Below are 13991 nucleotides of genomic sequence, written 5' to 3' on the forward strand. Positions count from 1 at the left end.
GCTTTAAATAGCAACTAGAAGGGGAGGCAACACACATTGATGAGATTTTGATAATATGAAGAAGTAGTCCAGGGTGTATGCCCAGTGAGTGCAGGTGAAATCAGTGTTAAAGGGACGGTTCACCCCCAAATCAAAATTTGTATTTTATTTTTCTTACTTGTTGTGCTATTTATCAGTCTAGTTTGTTTTGGTGTGAGTTGCTGAGTGTTGGAGTTATCAGCTGTAGAGATGTCTGCCTTCTCTCCAATATAAAGGAAATAGATGGCACTCAGCGTGTGGTGCTCAAAGTGCCAAAAAATACATTTGAAAAACCCAACAGCAATGTCTCTTTCCAGAAATCACAATCTGGTTACTTCAGATAATCCACAGACTTTGTTGTGTTCAGTTTCATGCAGGAACCATTTTCTTTTCACCAAACTACACCTGCCAACCAAATCACTGCCCAGAGGGAAGCCAGCATCTACTGCCAGCTTCCATAGCACCACTGAGCTTGCTAACAGTAAGGCCTTAACACACCAAGCTGACAGTTGGCTGCTGGTCAGTGTTGGGCTGTCGGTGAGCATCTATGAGATTCAGGATTCAAGATTCAAGATTCAATAATTTATTGCCATGTCAACATAGTTGATAGGAATGTGTCTTGGTTCGCTCTCAGACAATAATACAACAATCCAATACACCACAATAACAATACACACAGAAAGACAGTACCCAGCAGCGTCACATTCAGCAGAAAGTGCACAAGAGTGCTTACAGTTTAAAGTGCTAACAGTGCATGTTGAGATGCCTTATGGCTTGGAGGTAGGTGCTGTCTCTGAAGTGAGATGTTTTTCTCTTAATGCTTCTGTAGCACCGGCTTGAAGTAACTCAGTCTTATCATACTGAAGTAGACCAAAGCAGGGTTCCGGGAACAAGACAACACTAAACAAACAATTAGTGAGAGCAGAACCGAGTCGCCATAGAGCGGCGCCATCTTGCCCCAGTTTTTGAGGTGTTTCCTACACTGTTGGCACTAGTCTGCCCGTCTCGGCCTTTTTTTGGGTGATTCAGCATGTTGAATTGACGTTGGAGCTGGCAGAGCTCATCTGTGAATATAATCACTCTGATTTGCAGTTAAGCTCAGTGCACAAGAAGGGTTGGGAGAGAGTTACTGCCTCAAGCAAGCTAGCTCAAGTATCTCGGGGTCTTGTTCACGAGTGAGGGAAGAATGGAGCGTGAGATGGATTGGTGATTTGGTGCAGACCATCGTGGTGAAGAGTGAGCTGAGCTGGAAGGCAAAGCTTTGGATTTATTGGCCCAACAACGTCCCAACCCTTAGCTATGGTCATGAGCTCTTTGTAATGACCGAAAGAATGAGATTGCGGATACAAGCAGCAGAAATGGGTCACTTAGAAGTGTGGCTGAGGGAGCTCGGAGTAGAGCCGCTGCTCCTTGGAGTCGAAAGGGTCGGTTGAGGTGGTACGGGCATCTGGTCAGGATGCCTCCTGGGCCCCTCCCGTTATAGGTGTTTCGGGCACGTCACACTGGTAGGAGACCCCGAGGCAGACCCAGAACACACTGGAGGGACTACATATTCTTCCATGAGTAGATGCACACTTCCTTCTGCACAATAATACAGTTGGCAGGTGTAGTTCATTAGAAAGAAAATAGTTCCTACATGAAACTGCTCGCAGTAAGGTCTGTGGATTATCTTGAGTAACCAGGTCATGATTTCTGGGAAGAGACATTGATGTTGAGTTTTTCAAATGCATATTTTGGCGCTTTGAGCGCACAAGCTGAGTGCCATCTAGTTCCATTACATTGGAACTATAGGAAGAGGAAAAAATATATATTTTTGATTTTAGAGTGAACTGTCCCTTTAAGATATCATTACACCACAGTTGTTCTGGATGCGGTTTCCCCTCATTCAATAGCCAGTATTAACAAAAGACAGAATAAGTCAGATCACTCCAACTGAATCAAGAAAATGGCTCTTTATCTTTACATATACCTTCATCATCAGCAGCCTCCTGTGTTTTTCTCCCAATCACCATTGTTATGCTTCTTGAAATTTGGCTATATATCCACATCCATTCATTACACCAACAGTAATGACGTTCATTATGATAATCCTGCTTTATGTTTTATTCATTTCTCACCTTTATTTATAGACAAAGCGAGCATGCAAATTGCGGTCCTCTTAAAGCAGAGTCCTTTGAAATGATAACAGATCCAGGTCTAGGCTTAAAAGCTCCCGGACTATTATACATGTGTGCATTATAATACCATTTATAATGCTTAAACGTCCTTTGACTTTTATCTCACCTTTTGTTGATATCATAGTGAATTCATTTGATCTCATTTCCCCTTCTGTTGTCAATGTGTTGTTAATGCCAAAACTTTGTACTCATAAATCATAACATTGGGAGCTGATATTGCTGTGATTGTACAGAAGTGAGGAAACATATATTTCTTAGACACTTTCTCAGTGACTGATGAGTTAGGAAAGCTTTTTGGTCTGGCAAATATGAGACAAAGCCTCCTGATCTCTTCAAGCTCACTAAACAGCATCACCAAACAGGACTTGTTGTGCATTTGACGCGCTAATTAATGTGCTTGCGTAATCCATCGGCTGCTTTGACCACAGAGGCTGAGGGCTTGGGGGAAGCAGGATGAGCAGGATGAATGTTCTGCCCTTACTGAAACGTAAACAGAAATCACAATACGCTATACCACACTACCTAAAGCATATACTAATGCTGTGTCGACATCAGGCTAAAAATCCTGCCTCGTTTCTTCACCAAATGCTCAGGATGGAATGCTCACTATTCTTCAGTAGAGAATACAGCATAACACCAAATGAGACCCTTGCAGCACCCATTATTTCAGCTATTCAGTGAAGCCATTCATTGCACACAGAGGTATTCAGGCCTTGGTGTGATTGTTGGGTTTTATTATGGATTTATTTCTTGCCCCTCGTTTTTTTTTTGGCTTCATTCTTAAGGTTATTTTTCCGTTGTGTGACTCATCCTGTATTCAAATCTCAACCTGTGTTAGTATTGTCCTTGCATTGTGGGTGTATGCCACTATACCCATTATTTAAACCACTTTCCAGTTTTCTATACCTATTATGTTAAATATTCATACTCTGAGTCACTTAATCCATCATGTAGTTATAAAATATTTATCCTGCTGCCATACACAATATAAAAATAATGAACATAATCACAGTGACGTCATCCATTGGTTTGTAGACTCCTGTTCTAAAGCCTTGACTTGATGATCCAAGAAAAATCCAAGATGATGACGGCATTATTTCTGTAGTAAAGTTGTGCATTTTAAAATGGGCTTCTATGTAGATCAACTTTTGGAGCCAGCTTGAAGTGGCCAGTTGAGGAACTGCAGTTTATGGCACTTTCGCATTGGCTTTCCTTTTCAGCCTTGAAGCCTAGACAGGATGTAGCTCTCTCTGCTTCTATTGTGGGACCAGGAGGTTTACAAATACTGTTCATTGTAGCATTGGGGGACAAATTCCATATTTTCACTGCATGTTACGGCTCGACTAAACTCAAATTTGGAACCAGGTCTCTTTTTCTTTATTTTGTTTTCCGCTGCAGACAGTAGACCTCAGTGTTGGGAGGATTCTCAGCCAATTGCCATAGTGACGTCACATCAAACTGCCATGACATCATCTTCAAGGCAACACTTGCTGAATCTTTTATCGGCAACTAACAGAGTAATGTCCGCACTTCATCAATTAAAGAGTGTAGTGTACGTAGTAGGGGTGTAATGATACATAGACCTGAACTGGTATATTGATCCACTGATCAGCGATCTATTATTGTTGATGCAAACTCAAAACATCGATACATATTGTCATCTTTAAGATAAGCCTTGATTTTGACAATTCCATGGCATGTCTCTGTCACCATTTCCATTCAAACACACTCCCATCCTAAACATTCAAACAGTGTTAGCAGCCTATTGTCAGACAGCCAATGGCAAGCAGCCAGGAAAAAGACAATGACCATATTGACATGCTAGGGCTGCATGATGTTGGAAAAAACTGACATTGCGATATTTATTTTTTCGCAATGTATATTGCAGTGTTAAAAAAATACAAGAATTCTCACCAGATGACTTGAGCAGCTCTATTTGGAAAGAATTAGGTTGATCCACACAAGTGGAATTAACACAAGTGACAGAATAGACGTTATTTAACACTTTATTTTAAGTAGTAAACATCTTTTAAACAAAAATCTACAAATAAAAGAGCAGCTGCATCAGCCCCCTGAGTGGTTCACAAAAATCCAACAATGAAATAAAAATCTCTTTGTAAAACAGCAGCAAAGTAGTAAACATCTTTTAAACAAAAATATGAAAAATAAAAATAAGAGCAGCTGTATCAGCGTACCATCGTGTAGTGTGTCATGTCCGTCGGCCAAGTCACAGCATGATTTTATGACTCCACAGTCATGTAATGTGACATAGTGACTTTCAGAACGGGCAGAAAAGTCACGTAGTGTGTACCAGGCATAAATCCTCCTTTACCGTTTCTCCCTCCTTCATGTTGCTCGTTTTCAGCATGTGACTGCAGCGTGTGCATGAGAGGGGGAGGGGCTGCTGCATGCTCAGAGAGGCGAGAGACAGAGAGAGAGAGGCGTGCGGAGCGCAGCAACGAGCAGAGCTTCAGAGCTGCTTTTCTGAAGCAAAACAAAATTTTACATGTTCTAAAAAAAGAGAAAACATCGCATGTCCTGCGATGTGACTATCGTCCATGCGCACATCGCGATGACGATGTTTAAATGATGCATCGTGCAGCCCTAACTGATGCCGTCTCATCAATTACAGGCCCCTGAATTGAAAACATACATTGACAGACTTTGTGATGTCAGCAAATATCAAATCTACTGGAAAGTCAGTTTGTAAGAACTGGTGGACCAGGTGAGAGCCAACACTTTGCGTAAAATAATAGTCTTTACTGGTCAAAAGGTAGGTTCAATACACAGAAGAACGATCTGTGAAGGCAAACAAATCCACTAGGGATGAGGCAGAGGCAGAGCTAACAGTCTAGATCCCCCCAAAAAACAAGAAAAGGACACGGATAAACAAAAGACTGGAATGCTAGACACACAAGGAGCAAAGACAAACGAGACACAGGTGAGGCTAATCAGGGCGGGACAGACAATCAGACACAGGTGAGGTCATCAAAAGGGAGGGAAAACACACAGGGGCAGGAAGTGAAGTGAGTTTCAAAGTAAAACAGAAAACAACTTGAACGAATGAAATAAAAAACACAACCTAAGAAACTTGTCCAATACTTCAGTTTATTACAAGATGCCTCTAAAAATCATCCTCAGCTGGTCTTTGAGAATTATCCTGACTGTGCAGTGCAGCTGTCGCCTGTTTCTTCTTTAATGTTACCCGGCCATGTGCAATACCTACTGACAGGCACAGGTTGCAACTCATCATGCATACTAATGATATTACTCTCAGCTCATAGAGTCGACTAAATGTTCTCAGCCTCTTGTAATAGAAACCTTATGTATATATGCATGTAGTGATTTTATGGTCACCTGACTTGAAACTCACGCACATTTGTATTTACAATGAGACCCCACATCAATTCTGTTCTTCTGTTTGGTCCACAGAGAGCACTGCTGGAGCAGAGGCAGCGGAGGAAGCGTCAGGAACCTCTCATGGTTCAGCCCAACACAGACGCTCGGCCCCGGCGCTACAGGACACGACGCGGTGAAGAGCAGGCCCCTCTAGTGGAGTCTCAAGTGAACGTCACCAACAATGTCATTATGGATGGTAAAATAAAACATAACAGTCACCTGTTTTTTAAGATCATGTAAAACCACTTTTACTCTTCGCAAAACAGAAGGCACTGACACAAATCATGACTCTGTTTAAGGCTCTCACTCAGCAACACCCCAGGCAAATCTTTAGCTAATTAAAGTAGCGTAGCTTTTCAGCAAGTGTGATGACTCAAATTCAGCAGAACTCAAACATTTCTGTGAATTACCACAACATGAGAACATCAACAGCTAAGCTAACATCTGCCTGTTCTCCCCTGCTGTAGGTATCGACGGCCCAGCAGCTTTCCTGGGCTCAGAAGCCCCTGATGTGGGAATAAAGGTCCTGTCGGTGAGCCAGTCTCAGTCCCAGCCTCAGTTCCAGTCACAGCCTCAGTCTCAGCCCCAGTCCCCCTCTGCTGAGGAGCCTGAGAGAGATGGAGACACTGAGACGCTGCTCGAGCCCAAGACAGACATCCACGAATTACTGCAGAAACAAGGTGAGTCCTGGCTTGTTGTTTCTAGCCAACACTCCCTTAAGTTTCATTCTCACTGAGAGTATGTTGAGTCATAGGAAATTACAGTTTATGGCTTAAATATCTTTTTAATTTACTTCATAAAGATTAGTTAGGCTCTAATTTTCCTGTTAAACACTTATCCACGAAGCCCATTGTTTGACTTTAATCCTGTGTTAAGGGAAGACTTGGTAGATCCAGAGCAAACACTCCTTCCTTTATTGAATTGGAGGGAATATTTATCACAAAACCTCATAAAATTGCTTATCATCTTAATAACTATTTTGTCAATAAAGTTGAAATTTAAGACAGAAAATGAACACTTTAAACTGCACAATACCAGAAGACTTAATCAATAAATGTATCATGATAAACAAAACCTGTAAATTTAGTTTCAAACCAGTAGTAGCTGAGGATGTGAGAAAAATGTTGGCCTCAGTAAAAGATGACATACAGTTTGGGATGGATAATCTTGATGGTAAATTAATTAAATTAATAGCAGACTACATTGCTGAACCCGTATGTCATGTTTAACCTGAGCCTTAAACAGAATGTATTTCCTCATGCTTGGAAAGTTGCTAAAATTATTCCCATACCAAATAATAATAGAAGTCCCTTCAGCAAGGAGAATAGTAGACCAATTAGTATTCTTCCCGTTTTAAGTAAACTTGTAGAAAAAATTGTGTTTGATCAAATCATGAATTATTTTTCCATTAATGACCTTGGTTCTGAGTTTCAACACGCCTATAAAGTGAATCACTCCACCTGCACAGCTCTAACACAAATGACGGACAACTGGTTGTGTCAAATAGATAACAAAAATCTTGTTGGTGCTGTTTTACTTGACTTCAGTGCAGCATTTGATGTGATCAATCATGATCTATTATTGAAAAAACTTTTCGTTTATGGTTTTAGTGTAAATGCTGTTGACTGGCTAAGGAGCTACTTAAATGACAGATCACAATGTGTCTGTCTGTCTTAATGGCTGTCTCTCTGTTAAAAAAGGTTAGAGTGGGGTGTTCCTCAAGGAAGTTGCCTTGGGCCACTCCTTTTCTCCATTTTTACTAATGATTTGCCTTTGGTGTTAAAAGAATCAACCATGACAATGTTTGCTGATGATTGCACATTATATAGACCCTCCAATAGCCTGACTGAGCTTAATGAAACCTTACAGAGAGAGCTTGATTGCTTATCAACTTGGGTAGAAAATAACAAATTAGTACTAAATATTATAAAAACTAAATGTATCATCTTTGGATCTAACTATGCATTGAAAAAAGGGCCGTCTCTTTCTCTCACAATGAAAGGTATAACCCTTGAGCAAGTCAAAAATGTAAAACTGCTTGGTGTCACCCTGGATGAACGGCTCTCCTGGTCTTGTCACATCGATAAAATCATCACTAAAATGGGTAGTGCAATGTCATCTATCAGGAGATGTACTGTAGGTATTTCATGACTGATCATTCAATCAATATTGTAATAAAATCACTAGTTTTGTCTCATTTGGATTATTGTTCTGTTGTATGGTCTAGTGCAACCACTAAAGATCTTCTTAAGTTGCAACTTGCACAAAACAAAGCAGCACGTTTAGCTCTTCATTGTTCACCCAGGACTAGGGTTGACAGCATGAATGATGCTCTTGTCTGGCTTAGAGTGGGGGATAGATTGATGTGCAGTCTTCTCATGTTTTTTAGGAATATCTTGTTTCAAGCTACACCTAAGGAATTTCATGCTAAGACAAGCAACACAACATCACGTAGTGGTTCCAGCACCCAAAACCAGTGCAATCCAGAAAACTGTTTTTTACAGAGCCTCCTCTCAGTGGAACTCACTGCCCGATTCACTAAAAAAAATCTCCAACAAAGTAAGGTTCAAAATATGTCTTAAAAAATGGTTTGCTTCGAGTGAATGGGATCAACACTGATATGACTGTAAGAGTTCACTTTTATTATTGTATCACTGGCATTGATGGTTGATTGAAAAAAATAAAATAAAGTCAAATATAAGAGTCAGTTTGGTGTCATGAGTGAGCATGTCTGCTTCATTATTTGCCTTTATTGCTGAAGCTGTGGAGTCCCAAGATGCTGTTATAATCCACTCTGTGTTAATGCCGTTGTTCTAAATCACTCCAGATTAGCTGCTGTTGTTAAGCAAAGCCAGAGTATTTGACATCCTGTGGGGAAGCAAAGGAGTTCATGTAACTTGTCTTTGTTATGAGTGATGGAAGCGTGAGGTGGACAATGCGGTTTGGTGTGGTGTCAGCCTTTGTGGTGAAGAAGGAGCTGAGCCAGAAGGCAAAGCTCTGAGCTCTGGGTAGTGACCAAAAGAACGAGATCGCAGGTACATGTGGCCAAAATGAGTTTCCTCTGTAGCGTGGCTGGGCTGAGCCTCAGAGATAGGGTGAGGATTTTGGACATCCTGCTGCTCCTTTGCGTCAAAAGGGGCCAGTTGAGGTGGTTCGGGCGTCTGATCAGGATGCCTCCTGGGCACCTCCTGTTAGAGGTTTTCCAGGCACCTCCAACTGATAGGAGGCCCCGGGGCAGACCCAGAACACGCTGGAGGGATTATATATCTCAACTGGCCTGAGAACATGTCAGGATCCCCCAGGAGGAGCTGGAAAACATTGCTGGGAAGACAGATGCCTGGAATACTTTGCCCCAGCCCCAGATAAGCAGACAAAAAAGAATGGATGTATAAAATGTTAAGAACTCTGCTGCTGCAGTATGGAACAGGGATGCAGTCATTGGTGTGATTGATGGTGATGCAGTGAGAAATGGGTCATTTAATAATAGGCCGGGCATTGTTCACACTGCAGTGCTCATCTGTGGCATCATTACAGTCACTGCCACCCACACTCACCAGCCAGCTGGCAGGGATTTGTAAAGTTTATGGAAGATGCATTAAAACCATCGCCCCGAGTGGGCTGTGTACTTTCTTGATCCACCTGCTACTGTGGAGCAAATACAAAGTTCCTCCATCCTTAAAACATTTTACTGAAAGCAATAACTTTTGAAGCAACTCCACAAGTGTGATAATGCTGCAAAGCCAGAACAAAAGCTGCTCTCGTTATCATATCCTTTTCCTGGGCTGTAGCGTGACGTCATGCCACAGTGGCAAATGTCATCGTCCTTCTCAATAATGCAAGGCCTCATTGTTAATGTCAGCCTGGTTTAGCATTGGAATATGTCCTCAGGACTTCCAGCAGGTATTTTTGGCTCCCTGTCCTCGTGTAACATCCCAACCTGATAGGAGGCAGAAGAAACAGGAAATTTTGGGGCATTAATATTTGATCAGCTCATTCAATCAACATCTGTATCTGTGACTTGCTTTAAAATGGAACATTGTCGACCTGCTGTGTGTTGATTATTACGTCTGTTCTGGTTTTGTTTAGTAGGTTGTTGGTCGGCCTGTTATGAGTCCTCTCTGACATTTCCAGATGGTTGATTTCATAAGCCACTGGCTCACACAACTTTGTTCAGTGCTCTAATTGGAGCCCTGGAGTCACTATTAGAGGGAACATTTGCAGTCTGTATTTCACGATGGTGCTTGCTTTCTCTCGGGGATCACTGCACATCCTGGGTTGATCTCCTGTAAATATCCCCGTATAAATATTGTGTTTGGCTGTGTTGTCTGTCGCATTATTATTCTTGTTCAATACTGCAGAGCTCTCCCAGTCCTCTGTACTCTCTAACCTGCTTAGGATGTGTTGGTGGGGGTGGAGGGAGGAAGCAGTGTGCCAGATAGAAAATGCTTTGTGTTTGTGGAAGTTGGGGTTGGCCCAAAATATCATCAGTTAGTCACTTCAGTGTTGAGGATTGGTTTACAGTAATTAGGAGGACTTGTGCAACATGTTCTATAATTTACATAAATCATGTTATTTTCATTCATTTCAATTAATTTAAGTTGGATTTTAAAGGGACAGTTCATCCAGTAGTGCTCTTCATCAATTAAGATTGTTTTCATGTGAGTTGCAGAGTGTTAGAGATATCACTTGTAGAGATGTCTGCCTTCTCTTGAATATAATGGAACTAGACGACACGCATGTTGTGGTGCTCAAAGCGCCAAAATATACATTTGAAAAACTCAACATCAATGTCTCTTTCCAGAAATCATGACCTGGTTACTCAAGATAATCCACAGACCTTGTTCTGAGCAGTTTCATGTAGGAACAATTTTCTTTCTACTGAACTACACCTGCTAATTGTATCACTGCTCAGAAGGAAGTGTGCATCTACTCATGGACAAGATGCTCCTGCTCAAGACAGGACGAGATGAAAACATTAATGGCGTCCTCCTCGGCTGAGCTGTGACGTTAGCTAGCTCGGTGGTGCTAGGTGAGCTAGCAGTAGATGCACACTTCCTTCTGCACTCTGATATGGTCGGTGGGTGTAGTTTAGTAATGCTTTGTATTTTTCATGGCCAGCAATCAGTTTCTTCTTCACACACTTATTTATGTGCTGTTAGTTGACGCTGCAAATGTTTTGTCCGTCCCTTCGCTCTCATTGAATAGAAATGAATGGCAAATATTAGGGAGGTGTGACCATGCCTTAACACTGCAAAGCTGTCAGGAAACACACTGCTTACTGAGATCTTTCCATACCACTGGACCACTGTCACCCTCTGACAGCACATTAAAGTGGACTCTAGCTGCAGCCATGAGTCGCGTCCTGGCTGATAAATCCAATTATCAGTGAAGAGACAGATGTCTCAAGCAGTCTAGACCGGCTGCAGTGAGCCATGCCCATTTTACATCTGCATGACTGCATGGAGCTGTCTCTTCACAAGCGTCAGCCTCATCTCTTCACATTAATCTCACCCTGGCAAAAGCTGACTTCGAAAAAGAAGCATTGTTTGTGACAGGTATTGAGGCCATGTACCCAGTGTGACCTTTGCAGTTGGGTGAGCACTGAGCAGAGCTTAACTGAGTTTTTGTTGTGTTTGATAGAAAGCAGTCTGGAGATAGCTCAGTCAGATTTGCAAGGCTTTATCCATTTAACTCTTTTGTTGTGAAAAGATGAAATAAGTCGCCCCTGTTTGATAGAAATACCCTGCTGAATATTTCTGAGAAATATAAGTGTATGATTTCAACTGTATGATGCACAATTTTGCTTCAGCCATTGCCGAAGTATTGCATCATTCTTTTCAAGGATATTTTTGTTTATTTTGATAGTGAGAGAAGGAAAGGCAGGGGAAAGAGAGGAGTGACACGCAGCAAAGAAAAAAAGATTTAGTGATCTTTGTATGTGAACAAAAAGCCAAAACTTTGAGGAAAATATCTGTTTTCAAAAATACCTAAATAAGTGTAGACAGGGCCTTAACTTTCTTTTCTGCCAGGTGTGAGTTTGTGTGTCTGATGTCCTTAATGTAGCATTAAACCTCTCCCACACCCTTGCCCCATCTCCTCGGCAGGTCTGTCCGGCAGCATGAACTTTGATGAATCCAGCGAGCATGAGGACGATGCGGAGGAGGAGCGAACGCGTTCTCTGACCCCAAACGCCGACAGCACCAGACCTGCCTCTGCTGCCAGTGGCAAGGACACTCCAGTGAGTAGCCCAATAAACACACTCACCAACAAGCTTCCAGCATAGACTACATAATCCCAGCCTTGATACTGAACATTGTGTAAAAAGGTTCATGCACTGTGTTGTTCCCAGGAGGTGGTCACCCCTGGATCACCCACAGCAGAGAGCTCACTCATCGATGTAGCCAATCTAGAGGAGTTCGTCCTGCGTCCGGCTCCACGGGGGGTCACCGTAAAGTGTCGAATCACCCGGGACAAGAAGGGCATGGACCGCGGCCTCTACCCAACCTACTTCATGCACATGGAGAGAGAGGATGGCAGGAGAGTGAGTGTGGGCCATGGGTACATTCATAAAGACAAAGCCAGACATTTTTTGGTTCCAGGTTCTCAAGTTTGTGGATTTGATGCTTTTCTTTGTCATATATTAAAGTAGATTGTACATCTTCAGGTTTTGCACTATTGGTTAGTTAAACCAGGGCTTTGGGAAATTCCTGACTGAACTTTTGTCAGATGTCACTGCAGCAAATATCATGGGACATTAAAACAGCAAAACTAAACTGCAGCTATAAACTTGACAGGAAGCAGAACTAAACTTTTAGCTCCTGATATAATCAATGACGTTACACTGCTCCTCGCGCGTTACTTCACACAGCGTCTGTCTTAATGGGGACACACTCGCTCAATGAAAAGTGAAGCTGTAATTTGTGGGCCTACTGAGATTTCAGAACAGCAGACCTTTTATTCATGAAAACAAAAAGCAAAATGTCTGATCAGTGTCATTGCTTTGTATTTCTCCCGTAGAACAAACAGTGGCTGAGCTTTAAATGCCAGGAAAGTACTGCTCCATGCTGACATTTGACTCGGTTTTTGTTGGTCAATGACGCAGTCTCTTTCTGCTGCCTCAAAATAGCTATACGTCAACAATGTGCCTGACCACACCTTAGTGTAAGACTAACATGCCCTTTCTCATGGGCATGTTCTCATGATTACATGATTACATATATATTTTTCTGCCCCTCTCTCCAGGTGTTTTTGCTGGCAGGAAGGAAGAGAAAAAAGAGTAAGACGTCCAACTATCTTATTTCAGTGGATGCCACTGATCTGTCGCGAGAGGGAGAGAGCTTCATCGGTAAACTGAGGTAAAAACACACTTTCTCTTCGATCTACCTGTGTCCATGGAGGACTACATTATCACTGTCATTTGTTGAAAGCCTAACTGAATATACATCTTAAAGGGTCAAACAGAAATCTGCCTAAAACCCTCCTTGTTGTGTTGAGGCTATGATCAGTAGCTGCATTAGCCAGCACTTACAAGCAAATTTTATCAGCTTTCAGACTCTAAGCAGCAACTGAGTAATTGCTGTTATTAATCTGTGCACAGTGTATGAAATGATACCTTTTAGTGTTTATGTTTGGTTGGTTTGAAGATAACCAAGCACAGTGCTTTTGCCTTTCCCACTCCACATGACTCAGCTGGTGAAAATGCTGCCTGCAGTTGACACATGAAATGATGTTAACGTTCCATCTCCGGTGTGTATTCTAACAGGTCCAACCTCATGGGCACCAAATTCACAGTGTATGACAACGGCACCAATCCCTGTAAAAACCCCGGGACGCTGCTGGAAGAGAGCAACACGCGACAGGAAGTGGCTGCTATCTGTTATGTGAGTGACTGATGTTGCACACAAGTGTTTGCTGCATGTCCCCGTTCATTCATGTGTTCATTCTGTGTGAAACTGTCACACTGTCTGTGCCCTTTGGCAGGAAACCAACGTGCTTGGATTCAAAGGACCACGCAAGATGACCGTAATCATCCCGGGCATGAACATGAACTTTGAAAGAGTCCCTGTCAGACCTCAGAATGTGAGTCTGATCATCCTAGAATCATTTATTCAGAGTGGGAGCATCAGCTGAACGAGTCAAACCTGAACATGTTTGTTTTACAGGAGCAGGAGAGCCTCCTGAGCAGGTGGCAGAATCACTCACTGGACAACCTGATCGAGCTGCACAACAAAGCCCCTGTGTGGAACGACGACACCCAGTCGTATGTGCTGAATTTCCACGGGCGCGTCACTCAAGCGTCAGTCAAAAACTTTCAAATAGTTCACGACAACGACCGTAAGTATTCCCTACCTTTCACTGTTTGCACTCACATATTCTCTGCGCTGTTAAGGCTCACAG

The 13991-nt window shown here is 42.4% G+C and overlaps 1 protein-coding gene across 3 annotated transcripts in view; it reads left to right on the forward strand.

Annotated features, from left to right (window-relative positions):
• The window catches only part of tulp3 (TUB like protein 3), a 41186-nt gene that overhangs the window by 23150 nt on the left and 4045 nt on the right, over nucleotides 1-13991 (forward strand). For all 3 annotated transcript variants that reach the window (XM_033614624.2, XM_033614626.2, XM_033614627.2), the window contains 8 exons: nucleotides 5628-5790; nucleotides 6062-6274; nucleotides 11699-11832; nucleotides 11944-12135; nucleotides 12837-12949; nucleotides 13357-13474; nucleotides 13575-13673; nucleotides 13757-13928. In XM_033614624.2, coding sequence (XP_033470515.1) covers nucleotides 5628-5790; nucleotides 6062-6274; nucleotides 11699-11832; nucleotides 11944-12135; nucleotides 12837-12949; nucleotides 13357-13474; nucleotides 13575-13673; nucleotides 13757-13928 — 1204 coding nt within the window. The remainder of the gene's footprint in view (nucleotides 1-5627; nucleotides 5791-6061; nucleotides 6275-11698; nucleotides 11833-11943; nucleotides 12136-12836; nucleotides 12950-13356; nucleotides 13475-13574; nucleotides 13674-13756; nucleotides 13929-13991) is intronic.

This window comes from Epinephelus lanceolatus, chromosome 23 (genome assembly GCF_041903045.1).
Source record: "Epinephelus lanceolatus isolate andai-2023 chromosome 23, ASM4190304v1, whole genome shotgun sequence".
Taxonomy (NCBI): Eukaryota; Metazoa; Chordata; class Actinopteri; order Perciformes; family Serranidae; genus Epinephelus; species Epinephelus lanceolatus.